This window comes from Tachypleus tridentatus, chromosome 8, assembly GCF_004210375.1.
Source record: "Tachypleus tridentatus isolate NWPU-2018 chromosome 8, ASM421037v1, whole genome shotgun sequence".
Taxonomy (NCBI): domain Eukaryota; kingdom Metazoa; phylum Arthropoda; class Merostomata; order Xiphosura; family Limulidae; genus Tachypleus; species Tachypleus tridentatus.
Genome location: NC_134832.1, coordinates 112,309,849 through 112,330,856, shown reverse-complemented (window position 1 = coordinate 112,330,856; position 21,008 = coordinate 112,309,849). Strand labels below are relative to the sequence as shown.

At 34.0% G+C, this 21,008-nt stretch overlaps 1 protein-coding gene and 1 long non-coding RNA gene across 7 annotated transcripts in view; one reads left to right on the top strand and one right to left on the bottom strand.

The window, feature by feature from the left end:
* The window catches only part of LOC143223221 (uncharacterized), a 47,438-nt gene extending 37,101 nt beyond the window's left edge, over positions 1–10,337 (top strand). Inside the window, exon 5 of one of the 2 annotated variants that reach the window (XR_013012755.1) lies at positions 9,787–10,337. This is a non-coding gene — a long non-coding RNA (uncharacterized LOC143223221). Of the gene's footprint in view, positions 1–4,052; positions 4,250–9,786 lie in introns of those variants that run through there. The other variant, XR_013012756.1, reaches the window with a different exon arrangement.
* The window catches only part of LOC143223218 (tyrosine-protein phosphatase 69D-like), a 337,627-nt gene that overhangs the window by 30,391 nt on the left and 286,228 nt on the right, over positions 1–21,008 (bottom strand). For 4 of the 5 annotated variants that reach the window (XM_076450864.1, XM_076450868.1, XM_076450867.1 and 1 more), the window contains 8 exons: positions 19,755–19,890; positions 18,939–19,033; positions 18,659–18,771; positions 18,304–18,394; positions 16,801–16,877; positions 10,333–10,467; positions 9,692–9,820; positions 5,313–5,467 (listed from right to left, as the gene is read on the bottom strand). In XM_076450864.1, the coding sequence (XP_076306979.1) occupies positions 5,313–5,467; positions 9,692–9,820; positions 10,333–10,467; positions 16,801–16,877; positions 18,304–18,394; positions 18,659–18,771; positions 18,939–19,033; positions 19,755–19,890 (931 nt within the window). The remainder of the gene's footprint in view (positions 1–5,312; positions 5,468–9,691; positions 9,821–10,332; positions 10,468–16,800; positions 16,878–18,303; positions 18,395–18,658; positions 18,772–18,938; positions 19,034–19,754; positions 19,891–21,008) is intronic. The other variant, XM_076450865.1, reaches the window with a different exon arrangement.

Below are 21,008 nucleotides of genomic sequence, written 5' to 3'. Positions count from 1 at the left end.
TTAACAAGTTTATTCCGGGTAGTTCTGTATGACATGTGTGAAACTTTGTACATTCACTGCTGAACATCCAAAGTCTGCAAAGGTGAAGTCACGCTCACTAGTTGAAGTTTAACGTCACTCAACGTCAATAACGAGTATGCCTCCCGTGAGCATCAATAACTGCTTGGCATCTCCTGCCCATGGAAGCGATGAGATGACGAATCACATCCTATGGAATGGCTGTCCACTCAGCCTGCAAAGTTGCTGCAGGCTGAGGTAGAGTCCGTAGTTGAGGTTGTCACCGTTGCAGACGTCAGTCCAACTTGTCCCAAAGGTGTTCGATGGGGTCTAAATCTGGTGATATGGAGGGCCAACGTTGATGTTGTGGTGTCTCAAGAAGACAGTGGTGAGTAGGGCTGTGTGAGGACGGGCGTTGTCATGTTGAAAAAACGTCGTTGATGTTCACCATGATGGGTTGCACATGGGGCCTAAGAATCTTGTAGACGGTTGCGTACGGTCTGATCGAAAATCCTACGCAGCTCTGGTATGGTTGAGGCAGTAGACGTTGCAGTGGTGGTCCTATCCCGAAGGTGACGTAACCGGATGTAGCGATCTTGTGCGGGTGTGGTCACACGAAGTCTGCCAGATCGTGGATGGTTACCAGTTGATCCATGTTGTTGGTGACGATTCCATAACCTAGTGATGGTGTTTGGGTGGACATTCACAGCTCTGGCAACATCTGATCGAGATTCGCCTGCTTCCAAGCGATCAATGGCGTTGTTGCGTTGTGCTTCAGTCAGTCTTGGCATAACTGTATTGCGTGTCAGTGGCTTAACACTGAACTATGGAAACCGAGAACCCGTCACTTTTATAGGGATTTTGCACATGTTGCACTTGCAGAACATGCAGATCTCTCAAACAAATGTATTGGACACAAATGCGTTTTGGCGAAAAATCCGATGTTTTCCTCCGTTTTCAAAGTGCACAACTTTTATTGTCATTTTGGTCTGACAATCAGTGCCTTAACACATGTAACATCACATACTCTGAGCTTGTAACAATATTACATATAGTTCTCTTTAAAATAAAAAAAATATCCCTTTTGCGTTTCTTTTTTTGAAGAGTATATATTTTGTCTTTTCATAACACCAGTACAACCTTCTGGACAATTTGGGAAATTTCCTTAAAATCAAGCCCTAGTTGTTTATTTTTTTCTTCTCAGTATTTTCAGTATTACAAATATTGTTCATTCCACAAACTAGGCAGTCTATGATACACATTGTTACACAGTTACAGTGGTTTGACTTACAACTGTGGTATTTACAGTACCTGTTGGCTTTCAGTGAATGCATGTGGTATGAGTTAGACTTGGTAAACATCACATCATGAAATGTTTGTTTTCTTCTGTTTTAATTGTAAGAAAGTAGGTTACGTTTTGTGTGGTAAGTGGTATATAGAGTTCAGTTAGTTACTTTACTACACATTGTTCTGTGTAATTTACACACATATTGGTGTGTGTGTGTGTGTGTGTGTGAACTGAGCTTTGGGATGTCTGTCTAATACAATGGATATTAGAGAGACACTTGTTATAAATTATTTCTCTCCATAGGTTATTTAGTATATGCTAACTATAGTCACATTATGTTATGGCTTCTGAGTCCTGTTTTTATTTTATGCTGTTTACATATCCTTTCTGTGTTTTCAGAATGACCTTTCACATAGGAAAATAAGGCTATATGTCTTTTATTCTTGGATTTTATTTTCTTTTTTTACCAGTTTTGGGTGTCCATTATCAAGAAGGGTTGTAGAGCTTTATTTTAACAGTTGTCAGAGACATCTAAAAACTTCTTTCTACAACCAAATTAGGGCTCCTAGTTTGTCTATCAGATGACTTGCACCTTGAAACAGACCATACTGATAACAGCATTGTAACCTACTGTACACTTATCCATGCTCACACTACACATGTAACATTGACTCCAATCTTCAACTAAAATACTCAACAAATTCCTTAACTACAAACTAAAAATTTGATATTTTTTGTCCATTTTCCCATCAGTACAATTCACCAAAATGGGCTGAAAATTTTATTAAGAATTTGTTTTTGTGATTGCTTGATAACAATGCTTTAGTTACTAAACTTTCTGTGGTGGACAAACTGCACCTCTATAATGTTTCATACCCATATATTTTTTATTAACTTGATGTGAGTGTGAATGGCTGTGTGAAGTTACAGAGTAGTGTGTACAGTTCAGTTATTTACATTACCACACATTGTTCTGTGTAATGTTTTCATGCATATATATGGGTGGGTAGGAGTTTGCAATTACATGAATATTTAGTGAGATTAATTTCTAGTACAGATGTTTACAATAATAAGACTAACATGGCTCTCTCAGCTTCTGAATGATAAACCTTCAGAAAGAAATAAAGTTATCAAATTTACAAAATCAAACTCAGAATTTTCATTGTTAATCATTAAACTTGGAACATTAACCCCTTTTTTATCACATTTGTATAGGTCTAAGGTTAATATTAGACAGACATTATCAGTTGAGTCTAAGAAATATAGAAGGCATGGTTATCATGATAAAAGCAGGAAAACTGATGAATTAAACAATGCATAATAATGACAATTGCATACAAAATTTTATGAAAGTTTTGATCCGAATGAAACAAAATAACAATAAATAAAATATAGCTAACCTTGCCTCTCTCCAGATTAATACAAACTATGAGTATGAGCTACAATACATATCAGTGGTGTTTGTGTGTGCATAAACAGTGCTCAGGCACACTGTGTACATATTACAGTATTGTGGTATGTCCTAGTTCTGATGCAAGTCTAGTCTTACCACAGGCTGTACTTTACTATACTTAGTGGACAGGTCAAACTGGTAAAAATGAAAATATTGAACATTATTGGTCAAATTTGCTGTTCTGTTAACCCTATTGCTACAGGTCATGGGTCAAAAACCAATTCATCATGTTTGTTGACTTTCATTCAATCTTTTATTGAACTATTATTTTTGAATTTATCTCTAAGTTTGGTATCAAACTGCAGATTATAATTCAAATTTTCATATTATACATTAAATTTCTTAGTTTGAAAGTAAACACATGTTTAAACAAATGTTAAACACACATCTAAACACTGATTTTTGTATGTCACATGATATGTTAAATGCAGAATTGGTTCAAATTAGGTGTTTGTGATGTCAAAATAAAGTCTATAGTTTTGTAACAATTAGCAATTCAAATTACCAACACTAACAAAATAGAATATAAAATAAATACCTTTTATCTTTCCTATTTGCTGAGCTATGATTATATTCTGTGAATCAAGTACAGAGGACCCTGCTTATTTATGGAAATGGTCCCTTATATATATATGACATGTGAATAATCAGCAGAAGCTTAGAATGTCTTCTTAGTGATTTTCTCAGCAATTTTCAAATATGACGGCATGATCTCTTTCTTTCAAGATAAACTTTTGTGTTGAGGACATCACATGTGAAATTTGAAAATTTTCTGATGCAAAAAAGTATTTTTAATCTTAAAATGAAAATTACTTTACATGTTAGACAGGCAACACAAGAAAATAAAAATGGCACGAGAAAAACATTGCTTAACAAACCTTAAGACTTAAAAAACAATCTGATGTTTTATGTATGAAAACCTTGTAATGTTTACTGATAATCTGCCAAATTTCATAAACGTGTGCTTACTAATTTACAAGTAATACCATAAAAACTATAACAGACACAAAATGTTAACAAGGTTGGTCCCAGGAACCAAGCCAATGGTGTAAGTAGTAAAAGTTTTAAATGTCATTGACTGTGTTTCCTTAAGATACTATGTAACATTAGCATGGTTTGGGTTTGTTATTTTTCCAATGTAACAAAACTTCCAGAGAAGTAAGGCATCAAAAATTAGATGAATAAAGAAGGAAAACTGCCAACTAAAAATTATATGTACTTTTATATAATGAACTATAAAAATATTAAAATTCTTGTAATCTTGTAATTTTGTAATCTTTTCTTAGAGGGTTTATATTATTTTTGTCTTTTCAGAAAACCAATACAACCTTCTGAACAATTTGGAAATTTACTTAATATCAAGCCCTGGGTTGTGTTGCTTGTTTCTTCCTTCTTATTAATATATTCATTATTACAAATCTTGTTTATTCATCAAACTAGGAAGTCTATGATACACATCGTTACACAGTTACAGTGGTTTGACTTACAAATGAGGAAACTACACTATCTGTTGGCTTTCAGTAAATGCCTGTGGTATGAGTTAGACTTTGTAAACATTACATTATGGAATGTAAGATGGTTTTTTATTTTTCTGTTTTTATTGTGAATTATATCATGACTGATCTATTTAGGTGGATAATGAATTCAAGAATTTTGTCTGTACAGTGTGGGAACATTATCAACACACTGCTTTCACATTTAACTCAAATACTGGGACTAGGAAGAGCTATTTTTAGGGCATTAACTTCAGAAAGTGTCATGTACAGGTTATTAAACATTAGTGAGGATGAGCTCTTGACTAGGTCCAGACATTATTAACATATATATTTATGTTGGATTCAGAAATTATGTTATGTTTTGGGATGACTTAGAAGGTTGCAAGTTATTAATACAGGACATTGTCAACTGATGATTTCTATCAGTTACAGGCTGTTGGTTGAGTATTTGTAAAGTATAATGAGTTATTTTGTAAGTCAGAAGAATGAATATATTAAAACTAATCACTATATTATATGAGATTATCATGACTGCATTTTTATAATTTCTACAAACTGGAACTGAGTTCTTAAAATGTGAAGATGTTCTATCTGGTAATAGTGATGTCTTACCTAAAAAATATCTAGCTAACAGATGGTCTGTCTTACCTATAAAATATCTAGCTAACAGATGATGGTATGGTGAATCTCTGTAGTTAATTACAGGATGGAGAGGATAGCCTTGCTTGTGGATTTTTGGAAGACCAAAGATGTGTGTGTGTGAATGATGTTAGTTGTTTGACTGTTTCTTTTCCAAGTTCTTTCTGATATTTCTTGTGGAGATATTTAATAAAATCTTGTGACACAATTTATATAGAAAACTGAAGAAAAAAACCACTTCACCTTAATGTATAAAGTAAAGGAATGTTAATAATATAAAGAGAAACATCTGGAAAAACAAACCAACTATTTTCTGACTTGATGGATAATGTTCACTGAACCATCTTATTAAATGCAATATTAAGAAATTTCTACTGATGATAGCAGGAAGAAAAAATTCTTAAGAACTAAAAAAAGCTAACAATATTCAGACACTTACCTACAGTGGACTAGTAGTGGTCCCCTGTCAGAAACATAATGTTCATTTACTCTTTTGATGAAGCGTAACAACCAGGAAGGTTGTTCTGGTGCTAAAAAATCTTTCCACAGAATAAAATGAAACTGCAGGATTTCCCGCTCATCCATGAATCCATCCTTATGAAAGAAAACTAGTACCATTAGTTTTAATGCTGAAAAACTTAACATTATATTACATTTAGAGATCTGTTAAAATTTAGAATACATTTACAGCTCTACTTACTTTCAACTTACAAAAACATTCTTGCACTGATAATATGTTCAGCTTTGAATTTCCCGTAACTTATCAATTATCTAAGTATTAAAGTAAACATGTTCCTTGGCTGTAAAGGTATTTCCAATAGATATTCATTTGATGAGGCAAGGAAAATAAAGGTGCACTAGAAGCAGACATGATGGGGAATGTATGTAGAGGTATCTATTGGAAAGAAACTTTCAGATTGGAAAAATGTTAACTTCCTAGATAATAACTTACTTCCTTAAACAGTTTAGCTAGAACCTCACATTGCAGTAGTGGAGGGGACAGTGCAAATTTTATCTAAATAAGCTCCCTTCAGAAAGTCCCCCCACCCAAAAGCCCTCAAAGTGTGACACTCCATAATAGGGGCTTCATAGGGACACACTTATGGGAAACCACACCTAATTTCTGCTACAGTATATTCCCTGTCTAGAAAGGAAAGGGGAAGAGGGTAAATGAACCCCATGCATTCCATGGCTTAGCAGAATGAAAACCTGGCTAAGCACAGAATCAGTCAGATAGTCAACATTTGTAGTGTAGTTGGAGCATGTTCAGACCACACCTTGTGTGCTCACCTCAACTCTACCATCAAACTCTAGCTGTGGGAGGAGGGCACGTTACCATCAGACAGACTCTCCAGGACATACTACAATCATAGGAGGAGGGAACAATACATATGCTGTTGGAATTTGAACAGTGTGTGCTTAACTTCAGTCTACTGAATCGACACAGATTGAGGAAGAGGGCACATCAGTATATATTTAAGGTTGTGTGGACACTGTATCTCATATAATTTTACACAGAATAAAATTACCAAGAACCCAATTAAGATCATTGGCCCTGGGGCTGAACCCCGTTCTAGCCCCTATACAAATATGCCACTAATCCCAGCTGCTAAGAAGTTGTAAGTGGTAAGGGTCTTCCCTACTTCATTTGATGAATGGGGGAGAATTAACACTGGGAAGACCAACAGAAATGCCCATATCCTTATCAGACTTCCAGCTGGAAAGTTCTTTCACTGGAAACAGTGCAGTGATTGACTATGAAACCCTATTTTTAAAAGCCAGGAAACGTGAGTCAGAGTGGTGGACAGAACATTTTTTTAGTACTCAGTTTTTTCATGAGGAGCGCCCCATCTCACAGGGAGCAGAAACAGTGCCACTTTTCAATATCTTGTCTTCATGCATGTTTTAATCACACATTAGAAAGCATCACCAACTAGCGACCTGGTGGGATCCTATGAAATGTAAAAGGTGCTCTGAAACAGAAGTAATACATATTCTTCTTAAAGATAGTAAGGTGGCTGAAGAATGGCAACCTGTGAAAGCCATTAGGAGATAAAACAGTCAGAGGGTGGAGAGTCATTCATATGCCCATCTGGATGTGCTCATACCAAAGTTGATAAAGAAGAGATGCAAGAGAATGAATCATATGTGATTTGTCTGTGAACATCCACATCATGGGATGAATATACCAATTGGAGATACTGACAAACCCATCTAGTTAGGGCAGAAGGAGAGAGAGTCTTTTTATCCCAGAAGACAAACACTATGTTTATATGAAGAATCAGTACAACTATTGCTGTGAATCATGTATATCTGGATATGTACGAGTATATTCATATGTGAATAAATGGGTATAAAGATACTTGTTTCATTGTCAGCTATATAATTATTACAAACTAGAATTGAGAAAAATACATTTAATAGCAGTTTGGCAGCAAATTATTTATGCAATTGAAAGAGCAATGTGTATGTTTGTGTGGTAACTCATATGGAAACCCAATATTCCTAATGGCTAATTTTACCATAGTACTTTTATGCTTATATGAGTGCAAAAGTAAATTATGTTTAACAAGTATTTGATGTTGATTTTAAGTATGAAACAAATAAATCAACCAATATTTCTTGAGAAACTGGTTAACAAAATCTTGTGACACAATTCAAAATAAAAACTGAAGAAGAAAAAAATCATTTAACTTCACCATAATATATAAAGTAAAGGAACTTGCATGTTATTAAGTGTAAGGATTTCTCATGCTCAATTTGATGATTGGGGAGGAGGGAAGAGTACTATAGAATGTGTTCATCTAAACTCTACTGAACAGTCTCATGCAGCAGGAGGTTACTATTGTATCCTGTATATAGTGCATATTCACCTCAACTCTACTGAACAGTCTCATGCTGCAGGAGGTTACTATTGTGTATTGTATACGAGATCTGTTAAAAAAATATGCAGACTGTTTGAATTGTGAGGCTCCAGTTGGTTCCAGGGGAATCCGCTTGGTGTCGCTAGGTTTGCACAGATCAGCTGATTACGACGCCATTTCCCGATTGCAGATATCTTCATTTGTGTATTAGCTACGCGGATTTTAAGTGAAATACGATTTTTTCGTTTGACGGATTTCAGAATGAATGACCTGAAGGAGCAACGACTTGCTGTGAAATTTTGTGTTAAACTTGGAAAATCTGCAACTGAAACTTTTGCTATGCTTAACACGGCTTACGATGATGTTGCTATGAAGCTTCGGCATATTTCAAGTGGCATGAAACGTTTTAAGGATGGTCGACAGTCCATTGAATATGATGAGCGTCCTGGACGTCCTTCCACGTCAACTGACGACCCACACGTCGAGAAAATCAACACCCTGGTGTGGGCAAATCGACGTCTGACCGTCAGGGAGCTTGCTGAAGAGTGTGGGATATCAGTTGGATCTTGTTATGAGATTTTGACCGAAACATTGAAGATGCACCGCATTGCTGCAAAATTTGTGCCTCAGAACTCGTGAGTTTTTGGCCAAACACTTGATCACTGTTCTTCCCCACCCCCCTACTCACCTGACCTTGCTCCTTGCAATTTTTTCTTGTTCCCCAAACTCAAAAGACCCTTGAAAGGAAGAAGATTTGAGACGATTCCGAGATTAAGGCAAATGCGATGAAGGAGCTGGAGGACATTACAAAAGAAGCGTACCAGGACTGTTTCAACAAGTGGAAACACCGTTGGGATAAGTGTGTGCGTTGGGGAGGAGAGTACTTTGAAGGGGTCCCAGACCTGTAATTTCTAAATAAAGTACATTTTATTTTATGATGTCAGTCCGCGTATTTTTTGAACAGCCCTCGTATAGTGTGTGTTCACCTCAACTTTACCGAACAGTCTCGTGCTGCAGGAGATCACTATTGTGTACTGTATATAGTGTGTGTTCACCTCAACTCTACCGAACAGTCTTGTGCTGCAGGAGGTCACTATTGTATGCTGTATATAGTGTGTGCTCACCTCAACTCTACTGAACAGTTTCATGTTGCAGGAGGTCACTATTGTATACTGTATATAGTGTGTGTTCACCTCAACTCTACTGAACAGTCTCGTGCTGCAGGAGGTCACTACTGTATATAGTGTGTGCTCAACTTGATTCTACCAAATAGACACAGGTTGCAGAAGGAGGGCACATTAATACACTGTGTGCAAATAACAATAACAAGGACCTTATTAAACAATAAGGTTTAAAGTTTGTTCAGAAAAACAAATATTGTTGATTTTTACACTTCTTGATACCATAATTTTAAAAATTCACTATTTTATAACATCTCTTTATCAATAGTGCAATAAAGAAAAAAATCCAAGCTCTTAGCTAAAGATAGCAATTATCCAGAAAGACAAGGTATTTACACAGAAAATACTGTGTATAGATACATTTTTTGTTGAGAGTTACTCTATATTTTAAAACTTCTTTACTTTAAATCCAAATACAACTCCATATCGTACTTAATAGGTTTTTGTTTGATTCATATCCAGTGACATAATACAATATTATTTATAGAATTTATGTATTTAAAACATCTACCTGTCTCATATGCATAGTATTCCACTTAATAATGTTGCATGCGTGAAAACCAAATCTTTGGGCTTTCACTCATGTGGCAGCACCATCTGTTAGACCGAGAATTCAATCCTGTCCATATTAATTTTTTTCAAGTATTCAAATAATGTTAATACATAATCATATGTGCAGTATAGATTTAGACTCTAGTAAATAAATCATGTTTATCTTTTATTTTAATGCTTCACTTGAAAACTTTTTACAAGAACTAAGTAAAATAACTTACTTTTTTGTGCTGGACTTGAAACCTTCTCACTATATAATCTGAATATTTTATAGTGCTGATCACAGTTACTGTATACAGTTTCTCCACTTCTTTAGGTTCTTCGTCAGACCAGTACTGAGCACACTTAACCTTGAGAGGAAGATATTTTTCATTACCATTTCAAATATGTTGCCCAAAGATAAAAAGGAAACAAAAATGATTTTTGTTATTGAAACTATGGCTATGGCACACGTTTCTAATATATTTGAAATAAGAAAAATGAAATAAACAGAAATCTTTAACTGTAGCTTACAGTGTATAAGTCCTGAAATTTTTGGTTTTTATATTTATTTTAATTAATGACCCACAATGACAAAAACCTTAAAGCCATAACTTTTTTTTCTATAATAAAAAAGAGAAAGTTTTATGTAATCAACTCCATATTTTTTTTAAACATATTATTTGTTGATATTAAGAAGAAAACAAATGTAAAATAATCATGCATAAATATTTCATATAGAATAACTAGTAAGATAATTTCAGTTACAGCCAGAACTTTAGAACAGAGCAATCATTTAGGCTTCTCCAAGTCACTCAAAAAATGTATGTAGAAATCTTTGATAAAAGTTCATGGTATATGAAATAGAATTATCAGTGCTCACTTTGCCATGTTCTTCCACTCCAGTGAGCATCACTATCACAGTTACTTTGTGTTCCCATATCATCTTCCAGAAGTCAACCACAGTACGCTCAAGAGGCCCTTGGGCACAGATGAACATCTTTCTTCCTCGATAACCCTGATGGAAAGAAGAAAGGGGTGAAAAACAATACTGTGAAATGTTCAGTTTGTATATCTTTTGTTTAAATAAATAAAACTTCTTATTTTAGGAAAAGATAAAGCCTCCTCACTAAGAAAACAATGTAATAATAGCTTCAGTCAACATAATCTCATAATAATAATAATAACATCCGTGTAACATACTGCGAGTAAAACTGTACAGGATGTTAAAATGGGGCTACTGCTTAACATGAATAGCTATGTGAATTTACGTACTATGTAAAAACAGAAATTGTTGACAAGTAAATTATAGTGAAATGATTTATCCTTCAGAAACAAACACTACATGTTTACAAAGATAATTTCAATACTAAGATCTGTTGTATGAATTCAAAACCACACATAATTAAAGAAAATTAAAAGGATAAAAATGGCTCTTCTGATAAAATTGCAGTTTTCAGACATTTAATCTTTAGAATTTTGTTTTCAGAAGAATCTCCAGTTTATACACATTTTGAAGCTGTTACTTTAAAACTGTTACACTATGAAAACTCTTTCCAAATGTATATGCTTTTATAAAAGTAGTGTATTTAAATCCTTAAAAATATTATTACTACTGAAATTATTTGCACGGTGTAACAATTATAATATATTCCAGTCTAGTGATGCCCTCAGAATTGCTTTCCTTATCATCAGTTATGTTCATTCTGATGCTATAGATAACCACTACTGTTTGACAATGTAATTTTCAGTGTAAAAGCTTCTGCAAAAGATGGTGATGTCAGTCTTAGATAATATTTCTTGACAAGTTTTTCTAGATCTTCCAGTGTATATAGATACAAGCTTCCAATATCATTTTCATTATAAAGTCTTCTGAAAAAGATGTAAGAATTTTAATCTAGATTTCTTAACAATCCTCTCAATGTATATAATTGCCAGCTTCCATGACCAATTTAAGCAGATCAAGTGCATAATAGTCCACTGGAGCTACATAAGGAAACGGAACAGGATGTGTATTGTGGAATTAGATTACTGTAATTCCACTCGTTTACCATAGTTGTTTAAAAAACAAACAAAACAACTGTTCTAGTAACTACACATTTAAGTTAACATTAAACTCTAATTTTTCAACATGCTAGTTGACAGTATCCATGAAATTTTTTTGCTATGGGCTCTGTGAATTATGCCAACCTCCTGACCTTTTAAATGCTCATAAGAGTTTCCATAGTATAAATTTTAATTTATTTCATTTTTCTGCACAAAACTTAGCATACTTTCAAAGATTAGATGTTTTCATACACAAAAAAAGGAACTTTTGAATTAATTATATTTACTAAATACTTGCCATAAATATACAATTAAGAGCATTGACTACTTTGAGTGCATAATGATTTTCATGTTAAGATTTAAAATAGTTTTCTTGATCTAAAAATATGAAATTTCTAAATAGTTATTAAATATTTTTTAGTAAAACTATATATTTAATCTGTTAGTTTTAATACCTCATCTTACTATCTTATTCAGTCAAATTGAACAGCCTTAAGACCATTTTTAAAAGATAAGTAAATCTAAATTACCTTTCTTCTTTCTAGATTTACTGCAAAGTGTAACATGAAACTATAATTATTTATTCTAAATAGCTGAAAACTAATAACAATATACATCTGTTTATACTTAATTGTATCATTTCATTACCCTTTAAACCAAGTCTAACTAACAATCCTGTCTTATAATTGCAAATCACTTGGCAAATGTGTATATCATATTACTGTTCCAATTATGTAGCACATCAGCTGCTCAAGAACTTGTAAATTTTTTTTTGCATTACCTGGTAAGTACACCTCTAGTTATCATTATTATTTTCTGTTACCTTAACCAATCTAACCTAATACATTTATGATTTTCACATTTCAGTTAATTTTATAATAGCAACTAAAGAATACACATGAAAAAATATAGTACTTACCCAGGTCTTTTTTTTTTATTATCAACTACTGAAGAAGCTCAGACCTGCTTTTTTATACTAAATATATTATGCTAAATCATTTTTATTTAATTGCATAATGCATTTAATAAAACAAAATAACAACAACTAAAGCACACACTATCCTATAACTATCATAATTTTTCTAGCTTTCTAACTATGCTAAAAGACTTAAAAAATTCACCTATGTCTGTTGATGTGTTTCCTGTGAGAAAAACTTTTGAACTGGAGAAAAAACAGAAAATTCACTGCAGAGAAAACAATGTAATATAATATGTCAATTGATTGATTAAAACTTTAGTTATCTGTTAGTTATAAGTAATATAGTATAAAACACAGAAATTTTGGTCATTTGTGAAAGAGAGGATATAATGGGTTGGTGCATCAGTACCAGGTAAAAGAAAGCAATGAGTTAAAAAACTATAGCCAATGCATAGCCTAGCCAGAAAAACCTCCTCCTCCTGATCCTTACAGAAACAAGATGGCCAAAGAGCAACAGAAGGTTTGATCTGGAAAAGTTTGTTATCACATTGCTCACTCCAAGTTGACTGCCAAGTGGCACAGAGCTGAGCCTTGAATGCAGGACCATAGTCCATGTATAGGACAGGCAAACCGTGATAGCTCCAGAGCAGACAGGCTTAGCTGCAATATCAGCAAGCTTATTCCCATAAATACAAATGTGGCCTGTTATCCAGAAAAACTGGATGAAAGTAGATGATAGAGAGAAATGAACCAGTTGGTTTTGAATATCGACAAGAACAGGGTGAGAACTAATGTGAAGCAATTACAGGGCTAATAGAGAGTTAAGTGACTCAGTATAAATAGTACAGTTTGTGTGCTGCACAGCATTTATATGATCCAGGAAAAGAGAAGTAGTGTACAATTCAGCAATGAACAGAGAGGTTGTAGAGGGGATTATGTGTGCAACGACCAAATCACAACAAATCATGCCACAGCCCACAGAGTCATCTGATTTCAAATCATTCATTATAAATGAAAATGGAAGGATCGTTCAAAAGATGTTTAGCAAATAGAAGGCAATACTTTCAATCAGGAGTATCTGTCTACTTCAGACGACTCAAAGAAAGATCACATTAGGAGATGGTAATTAGCCATGGTGGGATGAGCTGACCAGTGGATACAACTATGCTATTCTAGTACAGATCCAATTCATCCAATTACACCTGGATAAGAAGGACAAAAAGAACAATGGCAAACTGTCTATTCTGAAAAAAGCATGACCAACTGAGAAAAGAAAACACAACCCCAAGTGGGATGCTGTGGGAAAGATTAAAGATTTGAAGCATATAGTAAAAACAGTTGCAAACAGTGAAGGTGCAGAGGATGTTCATGAGACTCAGTGTACAAACTCTGAATTGGAGAAGTGGAAAAGACCCCTATGCAGAGCCAAAGCCCCTAATGGTGTGCAGGGTCCAACATCTCCAAGACCAGAGACCCATAGTCCAGTTTTGATGGAATAAGGGCTCAATAGATTTTTAGCATAGAACATTGATCCACTCTCCAAGAGGTGGAAGATAGGACATGGAGGATGTTCAGTGTCCTTATATGCTTAACATACAGCTACTTGATATGTAGAATAAAGGTCAGCTTATGGTCAAAGACAAGCCTCAAGAATTTTGCCTCAGGGACCATGGGAAGTACAATTTCTCCAAGACAGAACTAGGGATCTGGGTGAATATGCCAATAGAGGCAGAAGTGCATACAAACAAGTTTGGAGCAAGAAAAAAACAAAACTGCTTGCTGTGATCCACTTCAGTAAGTGATTGAGGGCAATCTGTAGCTGCTGCCATTCAATAAACTGCATGCTCAACAACTGTTGACACAGATACCATTTGCAACTGTAGGTGGGAGTTGTCTACTGATGGCATTAACTTCCAAGAAAAGTAAGATAAAAGTGAAGGAGAGCAGATAGAAAGTTCAGTAGCAGTAAAAGACTGATTAGGTGCATGAAAATAAGTATAAGAAGCAATACTAAAGAGAGAAAGATCAAGATCCAAGAGCATATGCTCTATGGAACAACCTCTCCCATCAATATCAGCACCACCCCAGAAGGGATTAAGTCCATTAAAATTCCCCAGGATTAAAAAGGAAGATGGTAACTGCTTAATGAGAGCATCAAGGTCTGACTGATTATAGGTCTCTTCAGAAGCCAGATAGAGAGAACAAATGGTGATGGTACAACCTAAAGAAGTATGGATGGCTATAGCCTCCAAGGGTGTATCAAGTGGCAAAAACATAGTTGACACATGCTGATCAAATAGCAGCACCACCCCACCATGCATTTTTCCATTACATAACATACCATTTCTGTACAAAGAAAACTACCAAAAGGGGAGTGTGTGTCGGCAGGTTTCAGAAACGTTTCCTGTACGCAGAGACACACAGGATGGTAAGAATCAAATCCTTAATGTCTTCTATATTTTGACCATTTTCATTTATGTGGAGAAGAATGGGGTTTGAAGCCCTTTTGTTTTAGACTACGTTTATTTTTTCTTTATTGGACAAAGATATCTTTCTTTATCTATCAACCTCTATGGATCCTGCTCTGAGTCAAGTAGGGAGGTTTCTGTCTGTGGACAAAGATTCCAGGAACTGAGGGGCTGCAGAAAAGGATGGACTTAGGGAAACAATCTAGAACCCGAAGTCAAACGAAGTGGAATAGGGCAATCACTGGAAGGAGTGGCAGGAACTAAAATGGAAGTAGACATAGAGTTGTCAACTCTTTTAATCATGGAGAGCAAAAAGACTCTTCAGATGTTTTTCTAATGATTCTGCTGGAGGCATAAAGAGATTTGTCTGCACTCCTATTGCAGCAGTGGAATGGAGTGCAGCAGCATAAGTCCTAGGTGGAGTTGGGGACAATAATTTCCAAGCCTCTGGGAAGGAGATATTATTTAGTTTAAGTGTTGCACCTTTTTCTCCTCCACCAATTTAGGGAAAGCAATAGAGTAAGAGTGGTGCAGACCACTACAGTTAGCACAGTGTAGTTCCAGTTCATGCTCTCAAGTGTTGTGGTTTTTGCCACCACGAACACATGTTAAAAAACCACAACATGATGCTTTTAAGTGAATGAACCATTGTGACACTGGAAACATCTGAGAGGGTTGGGAATGTATGGTCTTACTTTACAGTTCAGATAACATGCTTTGACTGTGGCAGAAGGATGTGATGATGTAATTGTCAATATCAGAACATTAGCAGGCACCATAATACATTCTTTGTGTGTGGAGATTTGGTGCACTACAGAAATGCCTTGGCTAGAGAAACCAGCGAGGATCTCTCACACGGGAATGTTCTTTAAATCCCTTACAACAATAACTCCTCTGGAAGAATTCACAGTTGCATGGGGAGTAACCTCAATGGGTATATCTCCAATGGTCTTTGACTTCAAGAGGAGTTTAGTATGTTGTAGTGAACATGTTATTACCAAAATGTCTCCAAAGTGCAACTTCTTTACTGACTTAGGGAAGCCAGCAAGCCTCATTAATCCCTTCTGAATAAAAAAAGAGACATCTGCCCTATGGATTTCTCAGATATGGAATGCACAATTGAAATTGAGGTACAGAATCTGACTGTGATGTTGACTGTACAACAGTCATCCAAGCATGGTCGTTTTCCAATAACTTGTTTTTTTTTTCCAACTTTTTCATAAATGGGGGTATCTATAGTAAAGACACTACATTTCAGTGCCCACCTACCAACAATAACTGACAATGTCCAGCACTGGTATTTGGTTGATACTAGCTCAAGTAAACCAGCTGACTGACACTGGGGGAGACCACCCCAAGGCCAGCCATCTAAAGGAATTCAAGACCAAAGAGTTATGTTGGAGCTGGAACCCTTAACCACCAAGATCCTCCCTTCCCCTTCACAAGTAGCCATGTATGGCAAACACATGGATGGATGTTTAGATCCCAGAGGAGGTAAATTAAAAGTATAGAACCTTCTCTGGAAGGTCCCCTCACCATGTATAGGAATTAACCTTGAGGAATACACAGCAAACACCAGTTTCCAGTCACCATATAAAAAATTACAGTAACCAAGCCAACAAACTGGTTGATGGATGCAAACACACACACAATTTATCATCTTTATAGCATGATTCAGGAAGTTATGTTGTAGTAACTGTTATTTTCAAATAACATGTTTAAACAGAATAAAAGCATTAAAGTCCATTAACTCTGCATAAGGAGATCTATTTCTCAAATAGTATTGTTATAATTCAAGTTTCTTCAGCAGTCTTTCTCACAAAACAGCTATGTTGTCAACTAAGCATTTAAGTAAATTTTTGCACAAGATATGATTATTAAAGACTACTTACTATTTCACTGTTGAATATTTTCTTACCTCAACAAAGTTAGCATTGATGTAATCTGAACCTTTAATACCATCTTCAATAGGAAGCTGGACTCGAGTTTGATCAACTACATATACAAGATTAAATGGGAAATATCTTTCATTCTAAATTTTCAACATAGCAACAAAAATTAAAATTGGAACATGTCACTAAATCTTTTTAACAGCTTTACAAAGATTTTTGTTTGTGATCATTAAAGTTATTTCATTTTACTTCTAATTTCTATTAAAAATGTTCTACCAAAATAAAAAAATATATAGTCTGAAACACCAGCTAAAAGCTGTAATTTCAAGTAAGATCAGAAATGACATCTGATGAAATCAACAATGACATATGGAAAACTTGTGTTAAAAATGTGTGCACTGAAGTTCTTCAAATTAATTTGACTTAATTTGTAATTGTAGCTCTACATCATAATCAACTGTGATAACAAGTTATAGCATTGTTTTTAAAATACTTCAGTTGTAAATAAAATGTGTGAAGTTTAAGTCAACTGGATAGAAAATAGAAAAACTGATGACGTTAACAATGATATTAGGTGTATATCATGTAAACTGGTATGTTTTAAGTTAGTAGTGGAGTCCAAATACATTTTAAATTGTTATTTTGTTATCTTGGTCTCTTAACTTTTTAAGCTGAACATCAAAACATAAAAAAACAGTAACTTTCTATCCAGTTGACTTAAACTTCATGCATTTTATTTAAAACTGAAGTCTTTTAGAAACAATGCTATAATTTGTTGTCACAATTGATTATGATGTAAAGCTACAATTACAAATTAAGTTATTAATTTGAAGAACTTCAGTGCACACATTTTTAACACAAGTTTATTACATTTATAGATAATGACAATAATAAATTAGATTACAGTGTAATCCATAGTCACCAACAGTACTATAGAAAAACATATTTATCTAAAACAAGTACAAAAACTTTTCTGTGATATATTTTTGAATTTTCAGACACAGTTAAAAAAACGCAAAGGATTTTTGAACAAGTTCTTTAAATGGTTATTAATACAACTGTTCTTAAAACCTCTATACTTCTGACAATATCTAAATTATGAAATGGTTATTAATACAACTATTCTTAAAACCTCTATACTTCTGACAATATCTAAATTATGAAACACCAAAGGGATGATATTACATGAAAAGCAAGCAAGAGGAACACAGACAACATTAAACGTGTTCTTGTCAACCCACCAACACTATGACTCAATCAAGTGAACTCACATGAATTTTACTTCAGCATACTGCTAATTCATACACATTTTATGAAACTGCAGGTATTAGACCAAGCTTTTTTTTGTTGTTAATAGCACAACCTAAAAATGTTACAAGTTTGAAATGTTGGATATTTGAATGAGGACAATTCAGTGTCAAAGATACAGATATAAAAGGAATATTTATAATCAAAACTAGTAAAGATCTTAACTGTTAAGCAGTTCAACAGAATACATTAAGTAAATTGACAGAAAACTGAACACTTACAAGATTTTACATCAGGATATCTGTTTTTGCACAAGTTTTCTGGATTATCTGAGGCATGGTTTGTCCTATCTTTGAACTTCTCTGGTAAGGACTTGAGAAAGCATAAAGTTTTATAAATAATTGTTAAAATATAGTATTAAGGTATAATACAATGCTGTAATAAATTAGAAAGTCCACAACACAAGAATGTATGTTATTATGAAGCTTAAGATAATTTTTACAATTAATGTGCTGCTGAAATGTGTTTTTTCAAAAATGTCTTAAATAAATAACTAATATTTTTCCATACTTGAAGTAATAACTCAAGAACATAGTTGAAATGTATACAATGTCACAATATTACTGTAACTCTTACCTCAAACTCATGTTGAAAAAAAAGGTCATTATCTTTATGTTTTTCCACATAAGCATTTGGTAGATCATCAGCTGACACTGGACCAACATAGGACAGCTTTGATAAACGATTTCCTTGAAAACATAATTACTTATTATTCAGATGTTTTATGGACCACTGAGTTAAAATCTGAATGAAAACTATCACTGTCAATATTGATTAAAAGAGAAATGTATACTAAATATATGAAAAACCTATATCATTACTCAGTAAAAACCCAAAAAAATTAACAACTTGTTACCTTTAGGAATGTGTCCATTTCTTTGAATAGTTCGACGAATTAGTGCAGTCAGACCTATTCGATCTCCTTCCTCATCATACACATGATTTTTTCTTCTGGAGAATATACAGTTTTATATTTTGGTGAGAATCTACTAGTTTCATGATACATTAAGTTTAAAATGATGATCAGTGAAAGATAAGAAATGAATTACAGAAATCATGCCTTAAAAATTGTTACAGTGGCAATTATGTAACAAAAGCATTTTTTGTGAAGACTTTTCAATATTCAGGTAAGTAAAACTTTGCATATAAATGTGCAAACACATGCTATCATATAAATAAACTGAGTTGTATTACTTGAGGGAAAAGAGGAATTTTAACACAAGATGCTTCATTAGTGATATTTCAAATGCACATACATCTTTATTTTCCAAAGTTTTCCTTGAAGTAATTATATGAACCAGAAATTTTTATGAAAACACACCAGCTTCCAGAACCACTTTAATATCACAATTTCAAGCAATATTAGCCTTGACAAACCAGCTATGTCAATGATGACTGCACAGACTCAAACTATTTTACAAGAAAAAACTATAAAGAAGAGTATTTAAACATGAACTAAACAATAATCAAGGTAAACTACACTACAAAATAGTTAATAATGTAGAAATCAAATTTACTTTTGTAAATAAGTTTGAAAGAGGATTCCATAGTCAAAACTTTATAATGCTTTGTAACTAAAATTGTTTACTTAATTTGAATATTCAGAAACCTTTAAGATGGTTAATAATATTATTTAATAAAGAAACACAACAGATGTAAAATAAAACAATACCTGACAACACACTGGACCAAAACAAACACCAACACTAAAAGCAAAAGGCCACAAATAATCCCTAGGATAATAGTCATTAGACTTTCAGGTGATTCTGGCTTTGGAGTAGAGCCTAAAAAACAACAACTGCTGCATACTGTAATTACATTTCATTAAAATAACATATAATTTACTCTCCTGAAATAGTCTTGCTTGTAATATTACATTTCACATACATTTATTCAACACATTTACAAGCACTTTTCAGTATTTCTATGAAAAGTGTCCATTACAACCACTCATTTCTCAGTGAATTAACAAACAAAAAGCACTATCATTCTAATAACACCTTATGAAGAGATGTGTGAATGTATATACTACATGAATTTTTGATTAGTGACTTGAAGTAAGTTTAATAATTTTTTTGCTACAGAAAAATATTTTCACATCAGTGACTTAGTATTATTTTAATAAATAGACAATAATCAGTACTCTATAGATTTAAGGAAAATTAACATTTTCTTAAATTGAAAGTGTATTTCTAAAACATACTTACCTCTACTCATATTATAGCTATTACTTGATTGCTAGGGTTTTCTTACTTTGCCCCTTTAAGCATTGGTCTGATTTTTTCTCAATTGCCCCAGTCTTGTAATCCAAGCTTAACTGCCCTTGTCAATATTTGTCTCACAACACTCTCCACCTATGTCAATGCATCCTCTATCCTGATACTATATAAAGGCACATCATTCAGATATTGTTACTTTTTTGGGACTGACTCAATCTGAAGTCTCTCTTATCGGAGAGAAGAGCAAGGGTGTGAGAAAAGATAAGAATCATTGGAAATATATCTTCAATTGAAGCTACAGCTAAAATCTCGCATTGATAAGGTGGAGGGGCAGGTGAGGGCATTATCCATGCAGAAGTCTGCACAGACCATGAGAATACCAAGAGAAGATTAGCATCTTGGTGGTGGAACTGCAATATGTCAGGAACAGGTATGCTTTTCATTAGGAACTTAATTCATGTATTATGAATGGAATTTTACATGATCTGTCATCACTACTGGTCAAGCTCCAACCATATAGCCAATGTTCCATTGTTTGAGGTTGGAATTATACAACCAGTCCTTAAATCCCTTGTTGGTGGCTAGAGTAATTGGACCTCAAGGTAAATATATATGTTTGTGAATGCATCATAACCTGTAGTCAAAAAGTAATGATGGGATTCTGCATGCCACAGTCAACCTGAGGAAACAGAACTCTTCCAATTGTG